General features: G+C 36.6%; 1 protein-coding gene and 1 long non-coding RNA gene across 7 annotated transcripts in view; one reads left to right on the forward strand and one right to left on the reverse strand.

Moving 5' to 3' along the window:
• The window catches only part of si:ch211-106h4.4, a 92,817-nt gene that overhangs the window by 27,278 nt on the left and 48,663 nt on the right, over positions 1-16,876 (forward strand). For 4 of the 6 annotated variants that reach the window (XM_073926972.1, XM_073926969.1, XM_068214122.2 and 1 more), the window contains 9 exons: positions 9,348-9,479; positions 9,658-9,786; positions 9,864-9,963; positions 10,898-11,060; positions 11,173-11,416; positions 12,038-12,160; positions 12,448-12,575; positions 14,432-14,666; positions 14,743-15,014. In XM_073926972.1, the coding sequence (XP_073783073.1) occupies positions 9,356-9,479; positions 9,658-9,786; positions 9,864-9,963; positions 10,898-11,060; positions 11,173-11,416; positions 12,038-12,160; positions 12,448-12,575; positions 14,432-14,666; positions 14,743-15,014 (1,518 nt within the window). In that variant the 5' untranslated portion in view covers positions 9,348-9,355. The remainder of the gene's footprint in view (positions 1-9,347; positions 9,480-9,657; positions 9,787-9,863; positions 9,964-10,897; positions 11,061-11,172; positions 11,417-12,037; positions 12,161-12,447; positions 12,576-14,431; positions 14,667-14,742; positions 15,015-16,876) is intronic. The other 2 variants (XM_073926981.1, XM_068214123.2) reach the window with 1 other exon arrangement.
• Positions 14,421-16,876, reverse strand: part of LOC141378368 (uncharacterized) — a 54,716-nt gene continuing 52,260 nt past the window's right edge. The window contains exon 3 of the long non-coding RNA XR_012392660.1: positions 14,421-14,633. This is a non-coding gene — a long non-coding RNA (uncharacterized lncRNA). The remainder of the gene's footprint in view (positions 14,634-16,876) is intronic.

Here is a 16,876-nt window from a genome sequence, read left to right on the forward strand (position 1 = left end):
GTAGTAATTTCACCTCCTAAATCATCGAGACATTCCCTCTTCCCAGCACTGGTTTTGCTCTGTCAGCATACACAACAATAGCAGTACGGAGAGGAAAAAAATGAATTACACTTAATTTATGAGTGCTTTGCTTTCCTGTTATGCCTTGTACTCATGTGCAGCACATCCTGTGTTAAAACCTGTGGTGACAGTAATTTAACACATGCTAAAAATGTTGGAATACGTTTAAAAGTCATGTTTGCTTCTGTTCAGTCTGTTTCGGTTCATTTTGAATGTGTTTTAAATGAGCAATTATTTAAGGTCTTTCTAATATAAGCTGTCAGATGTCTAGAAAAATGTAATAGGAAAGTCATGATATGGCCAACTGTGGTGTACAAGTATTAGCAGCATTAGTAAAACCATAACCAATAAAATAAGTAATGTATAGACCTATACCTGCACTCCTGAAAGTACCACACCTGCTACACATTCAGAAGAAAAGGTCAGAAACAGCGATACTCATTTTTGAACAAAAACTATAAAGAACAACATGAGAGATCTAGAAAAATCATATTTATGATAATCATGATGGCATGGTGAAGGTGGTGTTAAGAGTACGAGATACTGAATAAGACTGGGGATTGAAATTAGTGAGCAGTGTTGGGCATAGTTACTTTTGAAAGTAATGCATTACAATATTGAGTTACTCCCCTAATAAAGTAACTAGTTGTGTTACTTTAGTTATTTTTTATGGTAAGTAATGCATTATGTTACTTTTGCGTTACAGTTTCTTTCCTGGCTGTGGCTTGATCTCTTTCAAAACTTGCAGGGTTTTTTTTCTTCTTTTTTAATAGAGCAGCTCTGTAATTTACAACCACAATAAACAATTCATTTACCTAGGCCCTGGCCTGCCATCTTGTTTTTGTCTGTTCCTGTGAGAAGCAGATTCTCTCATTGAGTTTCGTGATTCAATGTGACTACGTTCATTCAATTCAGCAATTTATTTATTAAAAGCTAAAAAGCTAAAAGTGGCGACACGGTGGCTCAGTGGTTAGCACTGTTGCCTCACACCCAGAAGGTCGCTAGTTCAAGTCCCAGCTAGACATTTCTGTGTGGAGTTTGCATATTCTCCCTGTGTTAGTGTGGGTTTCCTTCGGGTGCTCTGGTTTCCCGCACAGTTCAAAGACATGCGATACAGGTTTATTGAAAAAGCTAAATTGGTCGTAGTGTATGAGAGCGTGTGTGAAAGTGAGTGTATGAGTGTTTCCCAGTTTCAGCTGGAAGAGCATCCGCTGTGTAAAACATATGCCTGATAAGTTGTAGTTCCATTCCTCGGGCGACTCCCGATGAATAAAGAGACTACATTGAAAAGAAAATGAATAAAAAAGCTAAAAACTAGTTACTTTTTTAAAAAAGTAACTCAATTAATGTTACTTAATTTCTAAAAGTAATGCGTTCCTTTACTCATACTAAAAGTAATATTATTATTTAAATCACATTGCTTGTAATGCGTCACCCCAACACTGTTAAAGACTATTGCTTTTAGAAACATGATTTTCTTCCTTACTGCTTTGATAATAGGATAGTTTACCCAAAACTAAAATTGTGTTGTCATTTACTCATCCTTTATTTATCCAAACCTTCTGGTTTTTCTGTTGAACACAAAAAGTATATATTTTGAGAAAAGCTGGAAACGTGTAACCATTTACTTCCATTGTTTTTGTGGATTACATTTTCAGCTTTTTTTCAAATGATCTTCTTTTGTGTTAAACAGAAGAAAGAAAGTTTGAAAAGTTTGAAACCACTGTAGAGTACATTTTAAAAAAAACAAATCAAGGGCATACTGTCCATTTAAATCAAGACATTTACTTAGAAGTCTTTTTTTCTTGACGTCGCCAAATCAAAATGTACTATTCTTATTTTTTATGTTATTATTATTGTTGAGAATGATGCAACTGTGCACTTTATTTCAAATTTAATTTGGCATCATTTCATTTTCTTTTTCGTTTAGTCTCTTTATTAATCTGGGTTCACCACAGCGGAATGAACTGCCAACTTTTCCAGCATATGTTTTACGCAGCAGATGCCCTTCCAGCTGCAACACATCACTGGGAAACATCCATACACAGTCATTCACACTCATACACTTTGGACAATTTAGCTTACCCAATTCACCTGTACCGCATGTCTTTGCATTTGAGGAGGAAACTGGAGCACCCGGAAGAAACCCACGTAAACAGGGGGAGAACATACAATCTCCAGACAGAAATGCCAACTGACCCAGCCGAGGCTTGAACCAGCGACCTTCTTGCGCCACTGTGATGTCTTAATTTGCCCTCATGAACTTTAATTAAACACCATAACCTTTACTCCCCCTCGAAACTACTTTCATCACTTCCTGTCACATAGAATTCCTTTAGGTCAGGCATATTAATGGAAGTCTTGTTTCTGCCTGGAATTCGTCCATTCATCAATCTTTCTTCATTTTGTTAGCAATTAATAACTTTTCATGTTCCCAAGAAACAAAGCCATGCATTGCTGGACTGATCAAAATGAAGTGAGGAGGCAGTGTGATGGATAAGTGGTTAGCACTGTCGCCTCACAACAAGAAGGTCACTGAATCGAGTCCTGACTGGGCCAGTTGGCATTTCTGTGTGGAGTTTGACTCCCTGTGGATTTCCTCTGGGTGCTTTGGTTTCCCCCACAGTCCAAGACATGCAGTATAGATAAATTGGATAAACTAAATTGACCGTAGTGTATCTGTGTGTGTGATTGTAAGCCTTTGTGGGTGTTTCCCAGTGCTGGATTGCAGGTAGAAGGGCATCCGTTGCATTAATCATATGCCAAAGCAATTGGCGGTTCATTCCACTGTGGCAACCCGGGACTGAGCCGAACGATAGAGAATGAGTCAAGTGAGGATCTTATCAGTGATTGGAACTGGAACTCCAAAAAAGATGTGATGCATCACACAGCTAACTGAACATAATGTTGTTGTCAGTTCTGGTAGTTGACATTGTGTAACAACCTTACATCTTCCCACTTCTCTTTCTTCCTATAATGCTCTTTCTCATGCAGATCTGATTCTTACATTTCATTTGTGATTTTATTACTGAAACATCTTATTGTAATTAAATATCACACAAGATAAAATTAACATGCATAAATTAGTCATCTTCAAGTTATTCAAACCTTGTATAAATGAGTTTTTATGGGGTTGGGGGGAGGGGTGTTGGTGCAGCACTGAAACTTTTATTGAATAGCCAAAAAACAAACAAAAATCTCTTTTATTATTTTTTAAAGTATATTACTTTGAATAAAGATTATTATAGGATATATTAGAACTTTTAAAATGGCAAAATAAGTGAAGTTTATTTTTAAACTAATTTCGAGAGGATCACATGCTTATGACTGCTTGCGGCTGTTTACGCATTATCCAATTCATGATTCACCAATCAGACAATTTCTAAGCCGCTATAAGTACCCTAACTTCCATATAACAGCCATCTTCATTTTGAAGAATCCCCCCTTTCACCCCTACTCCTCCTCCTTTCCTAGATGGGTGACACGGTGGCCCAGTGGTTAACAATTTTGCCTGACAGCAATAACGTCACTGGTTCTATTCATTACCAAGCCAGTCGACATTTCTGTACAGAGTTTACACATTCTCCCGTACTCACGTGGGTTTTCCCAGGGTTCCCTGGGTTCCTCCCACCATCCAAAAACATGCAACTTAAGTTAATTGACTTTTTCAAATCTGCACCATCGACATGCTCCTAGTAAGTAGTTATCTCTTAAGAGCAATCACTGTCTGTTCATTAGCTACTAGCTGGGGAGTTCTCGAGATCTACCTGACCTTAACCTCCCCTCTCGCCTTGCAAACGGGAGGGAGCCCCGGGCTCGAGGATCTTATGAGCTCAGGGCTCTCTCCCAGGACAGCATGCCAAACACGCTTTAGAATCAATCTTCAGTTCAGTGTGAACTCTTGAAACATGTTTTTAAATTAAAAGCATCTAGTGGTTGGTCAGGGACAGATTCTGACCCAAAGATATTGAGAATATTGTATCCAACTTTTTTGTACATCTATTATAAGAATGTACAGATTTTAAGGGGGGGGGGGGGGATCACTGAATATCACCAGATTTGCAGTTCATTTGATCTGGTAACCACTCATCATCAGAGAAGGATGTTTATTATTTATATAATGATTCATTAAATGAACAATTCAAAAAGGTCATTGGTTTATAAATCGGTAGTGCAAACTACACATCTGATCATCACACATTTAGCTCATTGACTTTGATTCCATGTCAAAACTCTGACCTATTTACTTTTCTAGAGATTTGTCTTATTAGTTAAGAATTGCAAAACCAAATGAATAATATCAGCATGGTGGTGGGAACATGTTATGCGAGGCTTTCTTGAAAATACAAATATTTAAAAATCTGATTATAGGACCTTTAATCTAACGTTGTGTTATTTGATTCTAAATAACTTTAACTATATGCCTTGTATGTGTTTTAAGTAGAAATTCTTAGAAAGCTAAAACTATTTTTGATTTGACATCTTTGCAATTTCCCATAAACATGTTGCCGGTCCAAATGCTGGTCAGCCTTTGTGGTTCCTTGTGTTGGGATTTGTGGAGTTGACTCATGAGGTGTAAGGAAGGTTACTGGAGAAAAGCAAGTTTCAGTTCCTTTTTGCCAGGGGTTGCATAATCACCCATTTCCCTCTCTAGTCTCTTGTAGTGATTCCAAATGCAACTGTTTTCATGTCCTATGTGCTGAGTTGGCAGGGTGGGAACAGTAAGTAAGAGAAGATGTGTAAGTCAGACTGGTAAATGCATTGCACAATGCTGGCAGGGGGTATGGCTGGTATTATGAACATTATGCTTGAAAAGATGCATACAAATTGTATTTGTTCATTTTGCATGAGAAAGTGCAAACAATACTCACTTCTCCAACTTTCTTCAGTGGAAAAGTATTTACAGTCTTTTCACTAAATGTATCTAAATTACTTAAGATGCCAATTAGCATATTGATCACATCAAATCATAATATTTGAATTCAACGTGATGTCAGTTCTTTACATTTGTTTGCTTCTCTCCAACTCTCTGTGCTCACATACAGTATGCTAAATTTCCAATAAAACCGTTCTACTACATTCACATAAAACATTAGTGGTATGACACTGTTGAATTTTATGGTTTTCAGTATCAGGACATAATAATTATAATAATAAATATATGTGGACTTTTAGCAAGTTTTTAGCAAAATTTGGAACATAAAGTCTCAGATCAAAATCGCATAACATTTTATTAATTCCTTTTCCTTCGGCTTATTTCATGATTATCAGTGGTTGCCACGGCAGAATAAACCGCTAACTATTCCGGCATATGTTTTACGCAGTGAATGCCCTCCCAGCCGCAACTCAGTACAGGGAAACAACCATACTCTCTCCCTTTCTCTCTCTCTCTCTCTCTCTCTCTCTCTCTCTCACACACACACACAAACACACATACATACACACACATACACTCATACGCTAAGACCAATTTTGTTTACCCAAATCATTTACTTTGTAGCACACATCTTTGGCTTCTGGAGGAAACTGGAGCACCCGGAGAAAATCCACAGGGAGAACATGCAAACTCCACATAGAAATGCCAACTGGTCCAGCCCGTATTCAAACCAGTGACCTTCATGCTGTGAGGCAACAGTTCTGACCACTGAGCCCAGACATTTTATCTTTTATTACAAAAAACCAAAAAACAAATAGAACAGCCATGGGAGACAAACTCTGGACACCCTATGATTCGGACACTTGTAGATTCACCTTTAGCAGTATAAAGTAATAATTTCTGTATAATTTCTGTAGGACCTCATCAGTCTCTGATCATTCTGGAGGAGTTTTGGTTATATGTTGTTAAATGTTTTTATATGAGGTTTGATTATGCAAGTTTTAAGACCAGCCAAATACCAGCCACTAACTGTATTTTGTAGTTACATTGTGAATTAAGACAGACAGACTTTTCTAGGTCAGACTTTTCTAATCTCATTCTGCAGATCCGCGATCATTGCTCCAGAATGAGAGTATAGTTCTAGACAATAGCAGCTCTTCATTTTCCATCTGTCTTAGTACAATGAAACTACAGATAAGTCAAGTATTTTTTAACCGCTAATGGTCTAATCCGATTAAATGATTTATGCCAAGCTAAGCTAAAAGTGCTCCAGCCAGAACCTGAGCTTGTCTACAGGTATGTGGGTTCAAAAATGATAACTCTATGGGAGCTGTAAAATGAGCCTTTTTCCAAAAAAGTGGAGTGCTCCTTTAACTATAAAACAGTTGTAGTAAATTTTACACCATATACAATGATGGGGGCCATTTAAAACCTATAATGTTTTCTTAAGCCACCACTAATGCTCATTAATTTTCTCTTTTACTCTTGTGCTATACAGTATGTCTATATCTAGAGAAGGCTATCTAAAGTTTCCTAAATTATGCCCTTTAATGTGCCAATGAGCTTGAGACTGGTCGAAGGTTGTACTTCTTTCTGTTTAAAGATTCATACACTTTATTGCTTCTTGGAACTAGTGCCCGTTTCTTAATTTCTGTCCAGGCACTGTTGCATAATGGATGTGATACCTCCAAGTATCCAGTAGTGCTTGCTTAATGCCTCTTTAATAGGTTGATATCAAGCATGATTATGCTTTACAAGCACTCAAACCTTCACCATCTTTTCTGACAGAAAAGATTTTTATTTCTATATTCTACTTAATCTCGCATTACATCCAGTGAAAGCTATTGACGTAACTGCATGGATACCAGAGAAATATCCAGTACAGGCAGTAAGCAATTATGTTATGACAGAACCAACAATTCTGCAAGCTTAGGAGAGCTTTATTTTATTTATTTTAACACCTTGCTTTGCAGGATGTCATCTTATTTCCTGAAAACTTCTACTCACCAAAGCAAACATTGTAGATCAGTTCTTCAGCAACTGTTGGAATGCCATTAGTACCGGCTGTAATAATGCGATACAGTCTGCTTTTTATCTGGCCTTAGGAAGTAATAAAAAGCAGGCAGATAAAAAGCAACGTGAGGTCGTTGGGTCCACCAACTTTAACATGTACTGATAAGCATCCCTCATTGCAAGTGATTTAGATAAAGAATGATCTCTAGTCTCTGTGACACGTTCCATTGACTTCACATTTATGCACTGCCAACAAGAGCACAGTAATTCACTGAGGAAAGTCTTCAACCACGTTCTTCTCAAAATGAGAGGACTGATTCTGCTGCTGCTTGGTGAGCTCAAGTGTTTTCTTCTATTAGTTTTTTAAATGAAATAGGCATGTGTTTGTTTTACTTTACAAACATAAAGGCCAACGAGAGGGTCAGAAAGGTTATCAGGACTTGCCATTTACTGTAGGATCTGTAATGTTTGTTTTGCATGTATAATGTGTGGTTTTATGAAATCCTTTACATTAAAATCTTAGGTAGCAGTTGAAAGAAAACATTTTTCATTCATGCATCAATCAGAAGAACTCGGTGATCATGTTTCAAGAGTTCACACTTAGCTGAAGATTGATTATAAAGCTTGTTTGGCATGCTGTTTTGGGAGAGAACCCTGAGCTCATAAGATCCTTGAGCCTAGGGCTCCCTCCCATTTGCAGGGTGAGAGGGGAGTTTAAGCTCAGGTAGATCTCGAGAACTCCCCTACTGTTTATAACTAACGACCAAATAGAAATTGCTATGAATAGATAACTGCTGACTAGGAGCACATCTATAGTGCCAATTTGAATTAGTCAAATAACTTAGATCACATGTCCTTTGATGGTGGAAGGGAACCAGGGGACCACTAATGGCATAGTATTGAAAATAGGAAATACCAAGAGTATGCAAATCTGTCTTCAAGGCAGAGGTCACTAATATATAGACAGTTCTTTGTGGCTTGGTTAATTATGTCTTGTTGATGTCTTGTTGATAGCTTAATTAAACATTAGAAAATGTTAAAAAGGTTGCCTCGTCTAATGAATTTTAATTCCCGCTGCAACATGAGGATGGTAAGATCAAAAATTCATAGTGCTTGTTTGTAAAACAGGAAACTATAGATTCAGTCTACTGTTTATGTAATGGTGAGTATTTGTGTTTCTGGGCCCCTTATTACCAATTTAATTTATGGTTGAAACACATTGGTTTATGGTTTAAACATAGTAATACCTGTGTATTGTAGCTTATCATGTCCATTTCTTTATGACCAATGTCCACATCTTGTGATGCTTATGTCCTGCCAAATCGTAGATTTTTTTTTTCTGGTTTTTGCCAGACAAGTTAAAAAAAATTCAAGGAGTATTTAGTTTTGTATTGGTGAATTTAAACAAAAATTTCTTTATGACATAATTTTTTCTGTTCCTTTTCAATGTTTAGGCTATTAAAACAATTTCAAGTTGAGGTTTTGATTTTGGGGCGACGGAGTGGCACAGTAGGTAGTGCTGTTGCCTCACAGCAAGAAGGTCGCTGGTTCGAGCCTTGGCTGAGTCAGTTGGTCCATGCATTCGCGTAGGTTTCCTCCGGGTGCTTAGGTGTCCCCCATAGTCTAAAAGACAGGTGAATTGGGTAAGCTAAATTGTCCGTAGTGTATGAGTGTGAATGAGTGTGTATGGATGTTTCCCAGAGATGGGTTGCAGCTGGAAGGACATCAGCTGCTTAAAGCATATGCTGGATAAGTTGGCGGTTCATTCTGCTGTGGCGACCCCAGAATTATAAAGGGACTAAGCCAAAAAAAATGCATGAATGAATGTTTTGATTTTGATAACTGTTCATGCACATTTCAGACAATTTTTCGATTTAACAAAGACTTCTGATTGAGTGTTATGTCATTCAGTGTAACAGCATTATGAGTTTACAACCTAATTAGTACATTCTGCCTTAAGAACGTGATGCAACCCCAGTAAGTACAAATTTAGTTACTAACTTGTAAGTAGCTTGTAATTACTAAGCCTCTAATGTGGAGTTTACGTTCCAGTTTAAGCAACATCTTAAAAACAGCAGGTGCAGCGCCAACAGGGAGATTCACATCATGGATGTGCAAAAGATCTGCAGCAACTGTGTGATAATATCTTGTCAAAAACCTCAGATTCCACCATCTTGTTAAATAATTAAGCCAGTTGTGAACGTGATATACCAACCTGTATTAGCAAGGTGTACCTAATAAAACGGCTGGTGAAAGCTGATGTGTCTAAACATTTTGTCGAAAAATGTATTGAAATGCATTTGTAAATGCATTGTGCATTTTGTTTCACAGATGTAAATCTATAACTTTCATAGTTAATCCATGTTTTTTCTAAGCTGCATACTATGCGTTTTCTTAGCAGTTTCGATGGTCTTGGCGTCTTGTCCTGATGGCAATTTCCAGTGTATTGATTCTCAAGGCTGTATCTCTAAGGAGCAAGTGTGTGATTTCCACATTAACTGTGCAGATGGGTCAGATGAAGAGTTCTGTGGTACAGTATTTTACTGCATTTTCATCATGTTTAGTAAAAAAAAAAAAACACTAATCATGCACAATTCTATCATTTCTTAAATTATAATTTAGAATTACCAGCAAATAAATAATAAATTATAGCCTTATAATACAAACGCAGTACCATGTTCACAATGAACTATTGTCTTTCCTCACAGGCTCCTGCAACTTTGATGAACATGCATGTGGATGGATTGACTCCAGTAGGGATGAGTTTAAATGGCGGAGAGAGATGGCAAACATCAGTGTGATTCCTGGTGTGGATCACACCACAGGATCATCTTGGGGTAGGCCTTTGGACCGTAATAATCAAGCTGACATTTGTTTGATGTTACATACAATTACATTTCTGTGTTATATACAGGTGGAGTTATGCATGTAGAAGGTGATGATCCAGATATCTTTTCTGAAGCAATCTTGGAGCACACACTTCTACAGGCCACTGAACTCGGATGCAACCTAAGGTAAAGAATGAGCACATCTGTCTGTCTGTCTATTCATCTGTCTGTCTGTCTATCTGTCTGTCTTTCTGTCCGTCTGTCTGTCTATCTATCTGTCTCCTATATTATAAGCTTAAATTGAATCTGGATAATGCTGTCGTCTGTCCATCTACCAAAGCATGTAACCTTGGTGTCATTTATCACTAGACTCACACATCAAGAGCATTACAAAATCTGATTTTCATCATCTGATGAACATTGCAAAAATTAGGTCCTACCTCACTCAACCTGATGCTGAGAGACTCGTTCATGCATTTGTCACTTCCAAGATTGACTATTGTAATGCACTCTTTGTTGCTTTACAGTACATTCAAAACTCAGCAGCACGCATTCTCACTCGCACTCCACCATGGCAGCACATTACTGCATTGCATTGGCTCCCAGTTCAGTCCTGTATCATTTTTAAAACACTCACACTTGCATATAAAGCTCTACATGATACCGCTTCTTCCTATATCTGTGACATTGTCTCTTAGTACACCTTCTCACTCCCTTTGGTCTGCGGATACTCTCACCCTTTAACAATCACCTTGTAGACTAAAATCAATGGGGGAGAGAGCTTTCTCTGTTGCTGCATCTAGGTTATGGAAGGCTCTCCCTTACTGTGGAAGAAATGTTTCCACACTAGCTAGTTTTAAGAAGATGCTAAAAACTCATCTTTTTAAGAATGCATTGTTAGATTCTTGATTATTTTGTGTTTATATTTTAGAACTTTTTTATGTATACTTGTATTTTATTGCATGTTTGATTGCTCTGTTGTTGTAGCACTTTGGTTCTTAGAAAAGTGCATTATAAATAAAATGTATTATTATTATTATTATTAATATTATTATGTATTTGTAAGTTAATATAATTTTTACCTGATCATTTTAATAAATGTTCAGTGGTTATTTTTCAGCTTTTGGTATCATCTTCATGATGCTGTGAATATCTCTTCCCACTTCACCCTGAGTTTGACCTCCAACACAAAGACTGTAGAGTTATGGTCTATTAAAAAGGGCCAGACTAACGGTTGGGAAAATGCTGGCTTGTTGATCGGTAATCGTGCTCTGGGCTCAAAGGTAATGCACAGTCAGTCTGCTTGATAGCACTAAATAGTCTTATGGCTGTTAATTTGTTCTGTCTTCATGTCATGTTGATGGTTTTTAAAAAAAAAAAAATTTCATTTCATAGCTTGTATTTTCTGTGGATCCTACATACATTGGAGCTCAGGATATCATGCTGGATGACATTACACTGACAGACTGCGCAGAGGGAGACGTCCCTGCAGACTCAGATCAGCTCAGTTGTGACTTTGAGAAAGACGCTTGTTCTTGGTATCATGACCAGACGACTGAAATCAAATGGAGGAGAGAAGATGGACAGAAACCTTTCTATGGTTATGACGGACCTTCACATGATCACACCACTGGCTCTGGTAGATACACTGTAAAATATGCTGGGTTCCACACAATCGATTTGTTTTGGTACAACATAAAGGAATTAGGTTAACGTATTATTTTTTTTTACAAATGTAAGTGGAACATAAAACAATTAGGTTATCCAAATGAAATCTCAAGAATTGTGTTGTTTCAATCATTTAAAACAACACAAGATGAATTAAATTGAACAAAATATATTTCAATATATTTTTAACAGTGTTTCACATATATGTGAATATATATTTTTGCGAATGGGATTATCGATTAGGCTATTTTCACAAGAAAGATGCTTACCGTTTGTGCGTAGCAAGTGGCAAGCAAGACATTTTAGGAAAAGTGAAATAGGGGTAAAAAAAAGACTTTTTTCATAAGTCGTGTCTCAAAACAAAATAGACAACATGAGACTGTCCTGGGTTCTAGTCACCCTAACTATTGTTCAAAAATGGTTAATGTGCATGAACATTTTTATGTGTAAGTTAACAGACTTGTTAAGCTAAAGAAAACAGTTTCTTTGTTAATGATTCAGATGTTTAAATATTTGTTTTCATTTATCAAAAGCGCTCTTGTAAAATGTTTAATTGCTAAAAAAAAATGATTTCACTTTTTATTTTGTGCAGGCTATTTTATGTACATAGGATCACTTCGGTCCTCCAAACCACCTCAAACAGCCAGACTGATCAGCTTTCCACAGCAGGCCAAATGTGTCAGCTTCTGGTATCTAATGTACGGTGGACGCATTGGTGAGTCAAGATGACACCCATCATGCAATTTGAGGATGTTATGGATTTGAAAGTGGATGATTGATAAAAGGCTGTTTGTGAAATATTGTTCTCCGAGACATCATACATAATAATGTAACAAATGTTTACTTATTAGCCTATAATTATAATTTTACAATAACATGTTAAAAATGACTCTCATGTGAACAGTACAAAACTAACTAATCATATATTTATGCTACCGTATATGTGTACAAGAATTATTTACAAGCAGAAAGAATAATCCAGTGTTTCTATGGCTGTTAAAGGCTCTCTCAAATTCCTCATCAAGCATACTAATGGAGAACAGACTCTTATGTGGATGAGGACAGGGAATCAAGGCAACAAGTGGCGTTTTGTGGACCTCAGTTTTGCAGACAGCAAAGAACCAATTCAGGTACTGAGTCACACACACAACAACTGTATTTTAAAGGATGGTAATGAAGCACATCTGATGTGATTTTTGAATGCAGCATTGATATCCCAATCCCACAATCTTTCTGCATCCTTCCTTTAAGTTTTCATAAGTATATCCTTGTATCTACACACACTCTTCATTCTCAAACACAAGACACACTTTTTATATACTGTAGATACAGATTGTGGAGCTTCTTTTAGCCAGTTACACATCTGTATGTGTTGTTTTTATAAAAAAAAAATTCATGCGTTTATTAATTTATGTGCTGAAATATATGTATGATTAAATATGAAATATCGTTTTTAAATTATTGTTAAAATTATAGTATATAAAATATATTGTTTTACAATAAAAATATGTAATAAAATTATCTTAACTGTATATTTATTATACTTATTAAATGGCTCTCTGGAATACTTGATTCTGATTGGTCAATTACTGTATGACATTGCAATATATGTTTTTCCCAGATAACCACTGAATAACACGGGGTCATCCAGAAACTTCAAATCATCATTCACGCCGCTGTAATTGTTTGTTTGGTGTCATCTTGTGACTAAATAATTAGTTTAAGGTCAAGGTCAGCTATATTTGTATAACACATTAAATCTGCATTAATGTTGACCAAAGTGCTTCACAGACATGGCAAAATATCAAAGTTTAGGCTGTAAATAAATTAACAGCAAGGCATAATAGAATAGGTATAATTGTTTAAAGTATTTTGAGCTAAAACTTTACACACAGTCTTGAGATATCTGAAACTTATGATATATTGTATAAAAGCATTATGACACTTGATTCTGCCACAGAAGCTTAATAAAAACTGTGAGGTTTCATGAAGTGTCTTTGTGTGTAAACAATGAGTAGGTTTACAGTACATGGAGACCAATAATTTTAATACGATTAAGACTGCTCTGATTACGAGTCGACCATGTAAACAGCGATATTTGATTCATTTAATCTGACTAAAGTCATAATTGAATTAAACAGAAATCGGATTAGGACAAGACGAATATTTCGATATTAGTCGCATTATTGAAGTGCAGTACAAACATGTAAAAACCACAAATAATGTCGGTGTAGTGGTTAGTGCGTCAACACATGCACTCAGGTGCTCGCAGTGACCCAAGTTCGATTCCCGCTTCGCGGTCCTATGCTGATCCTTCCCCTCTCTCTGCTCCCCATGCTCTCCTGTCAATACTCTCTACTTTCCTATCCAATGAAGGTGAAAACACAAAAAAAATAATAAAAGAAAAATAAATAATAAAAAAAAACACAATCATACTATGGCCTTCGTTTTGGATTTTCACCACATTTTGCAACAGGATATTCTATATACACACATGGCTGTTTGACACTGCTCTCTGCACCTACCAACACACATTGCAAAATAAGGAGTTTTTTTTTCTCCAATCCGGCGTGCGTTATCAAATGCCATTGAAACAACACTCTTCCAGCAGTTCATACTCTCATCTAATGTCTCGTTTGTCATAGAGGGCATGCATGAAATGTTGCAGAATAAAAGTGAAAGTACAAACTAAAAATTAAACACCCAAAATTACATGAAACTCCGGAGGAAAAAAGATAAACACAGTGACTAATTATGTGCTATAACATGTAAAACGGGATCATGAAAGGATTGTTTTATTATATTTTATAGGATTATATTATTTAGATTAAGGAAAAATATTTGCTTAGTGATGTCCATGTAAACGTAGCCATTGACTGCAAAAGCAATAACTAATAATTAGGCAGTGAGGCAAGTAAGCCTAAGCTTCCATATGCAGCATCTATAGATGAATATGTGTACATTCGTGTTTTCACCTATCTAATAGTTCATATTTGAGGGCATCCTGGAAACCTCTGAGGGCTACATCGCCATAGATGATGTGCAGGTGTCAGGCAGTATAAATGGCTCCTGTCCAGCTGAGCGGGAGTGCACTTTCCAGGGCTCTCTGTGCGGCCTATCATCTGACCTTACAACTGATTTTACTTGGATCCGAACCAAAGGAGAACTGTCCATTGGCACCCCCAGCCCTGCAACAGATCACACTTTAGAGACTGATAAAGGTCTGAATCTTCACTTTAGCAATAGCATAGAATATTAGGAAAATCTGTGTTTTATAATAGTATCTTTTTTCAATAGGTTTTTACTTGAGTGCTCAGCTCTGGAAGAACCCCAGCGGCAGCAGAGGCAGAATGATGACAGAAGTCAATTCACCGACCTCTGAACACGGAGAGTGTCTCATGTTCTGGTACCAAATGAATGGGAAAGATGTGGGTTCTCTAAACATCTACGTCCAGGATGTTCTGAGTAGCAAAATATCTCAAATATCAGTGTGGAGTGTGAATGGAGATCAAGGGCAAAAGTGGAGACACGGCAGAGCAACAGTCAGAAGTCCCCACAGCTCATATAAGGTATGGGAAATGAGTTAGGTAATTTTGTGCTTGTCGCAGTGTGCTTAGCATATGTTATCTTATGAGATGACATTCATTCATTCATTCATTTTCTTGTCGGCTCAGTCCCTTTATTAATCCGAGGTCACCACAGCGGAATGAACCGCCAACTTATACAAACAAGTTTCTATGCAACAGATGTCTTTCCAGCTGCAACCCATCTCTGGGAAACATCCACACACACATTCACAAACACACTCATACACTACGGACAATTTAGCTCACCCAATTCACCTGTACCGCATGTCTTTGGACTGTGGGGCAAACAGGAGCACCCGGAGGAAACCCACGGGAAGGCAGGGAGAACATGCTAACTCCACACAGAAATGCCAACTGAGCCGAGGTTCAAACCAGCGACCTTCTTGCTTTGAGGCGACAGCACTACCTACTGCGCCACTGCCTCGCCATGAGATGACATAAAAATATATGAATATAACACAGTTTTAAACTTATCCTACATTTGCTAATTTTTTTAAAAGTTTTTTATAATTATGCTTTTAATAATTTTCACAGATCTGTGTAAACAGTTGTGTTGACAGTGGTATCATCTGTATGCACATTCTTTCTCTTGTTTTTTTTTTTTTAACCTTTCTATTATGTAATTTCAGATGTTTTATGTCTTAAATGAGAATGAAATGCTATTCTGATGAGGATTATATAATAGTTTAATGATCAATACATCAAAATAATATTAATTGGGAACATTAAATATACTCTGTTTATTTGGTGAGCAAATACTTGTTCTCTTTTATCATACACAAGATGCTAGAAATAATGGTAGCACTTTAGTGTATAAGACTAAAATGAAACCTTTATAATCATGACATAAAAAATGCAATGAATATGATTTTATGCATGTTTATGACATTGATATTATTATTCACTCAGTTATGCCATTTTAAATGCAAAGATGACATTGTTTGAGATGTCCTTGTTATGACGACTTGACATAAACAAATACGTCACAACCTGTCTTTGTCATGACATTACCTAGACCAGTGGTTCTCAAACGGGGGGTTGGGACCCCCTGCGTGGGGTCACGAGACAATGAAGGGTAGTCGCTTGGTGATTTCCAAAAATCTCATATATTTTATTAAACTATTAGAACTATCATATTTTATCAAAAACCTGCAGAATATAAAAATAAGTGAAACTCATAATATATTTAATATATACTTAATATTTAAAAGTTACATAAAAAATAAAAAGTCATCAGCCTTTCAAAAAAAAAAATCCATTGGATTGCGACCCCTTGGGTAATTAGATTAACATCGCAGCAATAGTATTAGTTGCAGCAGACTGATCTTACAGTACAATGTTAAACTTTTTTCCAAGTGGCTCTAAGTCTCCAAAATTGAATAGTCTTGTGCTATAAACATTGTGCTCACCATACTTAGTAATTGAGATTAATATTAGATTAAACAAATGAATAATAATGATAAAAAATTGACTTTTGCACTTTTTTGTGTGGTCAATAAGCTTGTTTATATACAGTAGTTTCTACTGATGTGTGTGCACCATTGTGTGCAATATTTGTATGCTTATAACCACCGCCGAGCATAGAGGGGGTCGCGAATCACTGGTGTTGTTATTTTAGGGGTGACTGGCTGAAAAGTTTGAGAACCCCTGACCTAGACAACATACCTTGTCATAAATCTGCCATAAACATGATTGTCATGAAGCCATTATAACGGTGTCATGAATTTTATAGCAGCTTCATTAATGTTTCTTGACCTCTACTACAGTGGTAAAAATTAAATTGGTACTAAAATTAATTTGTTAACTATTAACGACACTGTTATAACATGAGAATTTACACTTTT

The sequence above is a fragment of the Danio rerio genome, chromosome 2 (assembly GCF_049306965.1).
Source record: "Danio rerio strain Tuebingen ecotype United States chromosome 2, GRCz12tu, whole genome shotgun sequence".
NCBI classification, from domain to species: domain Eukaryota; kingdom Metazoa; phylum Chordata; class Actinopteri; order Cypriniformes; family Danionidae; genus Danio; species Danio rerio.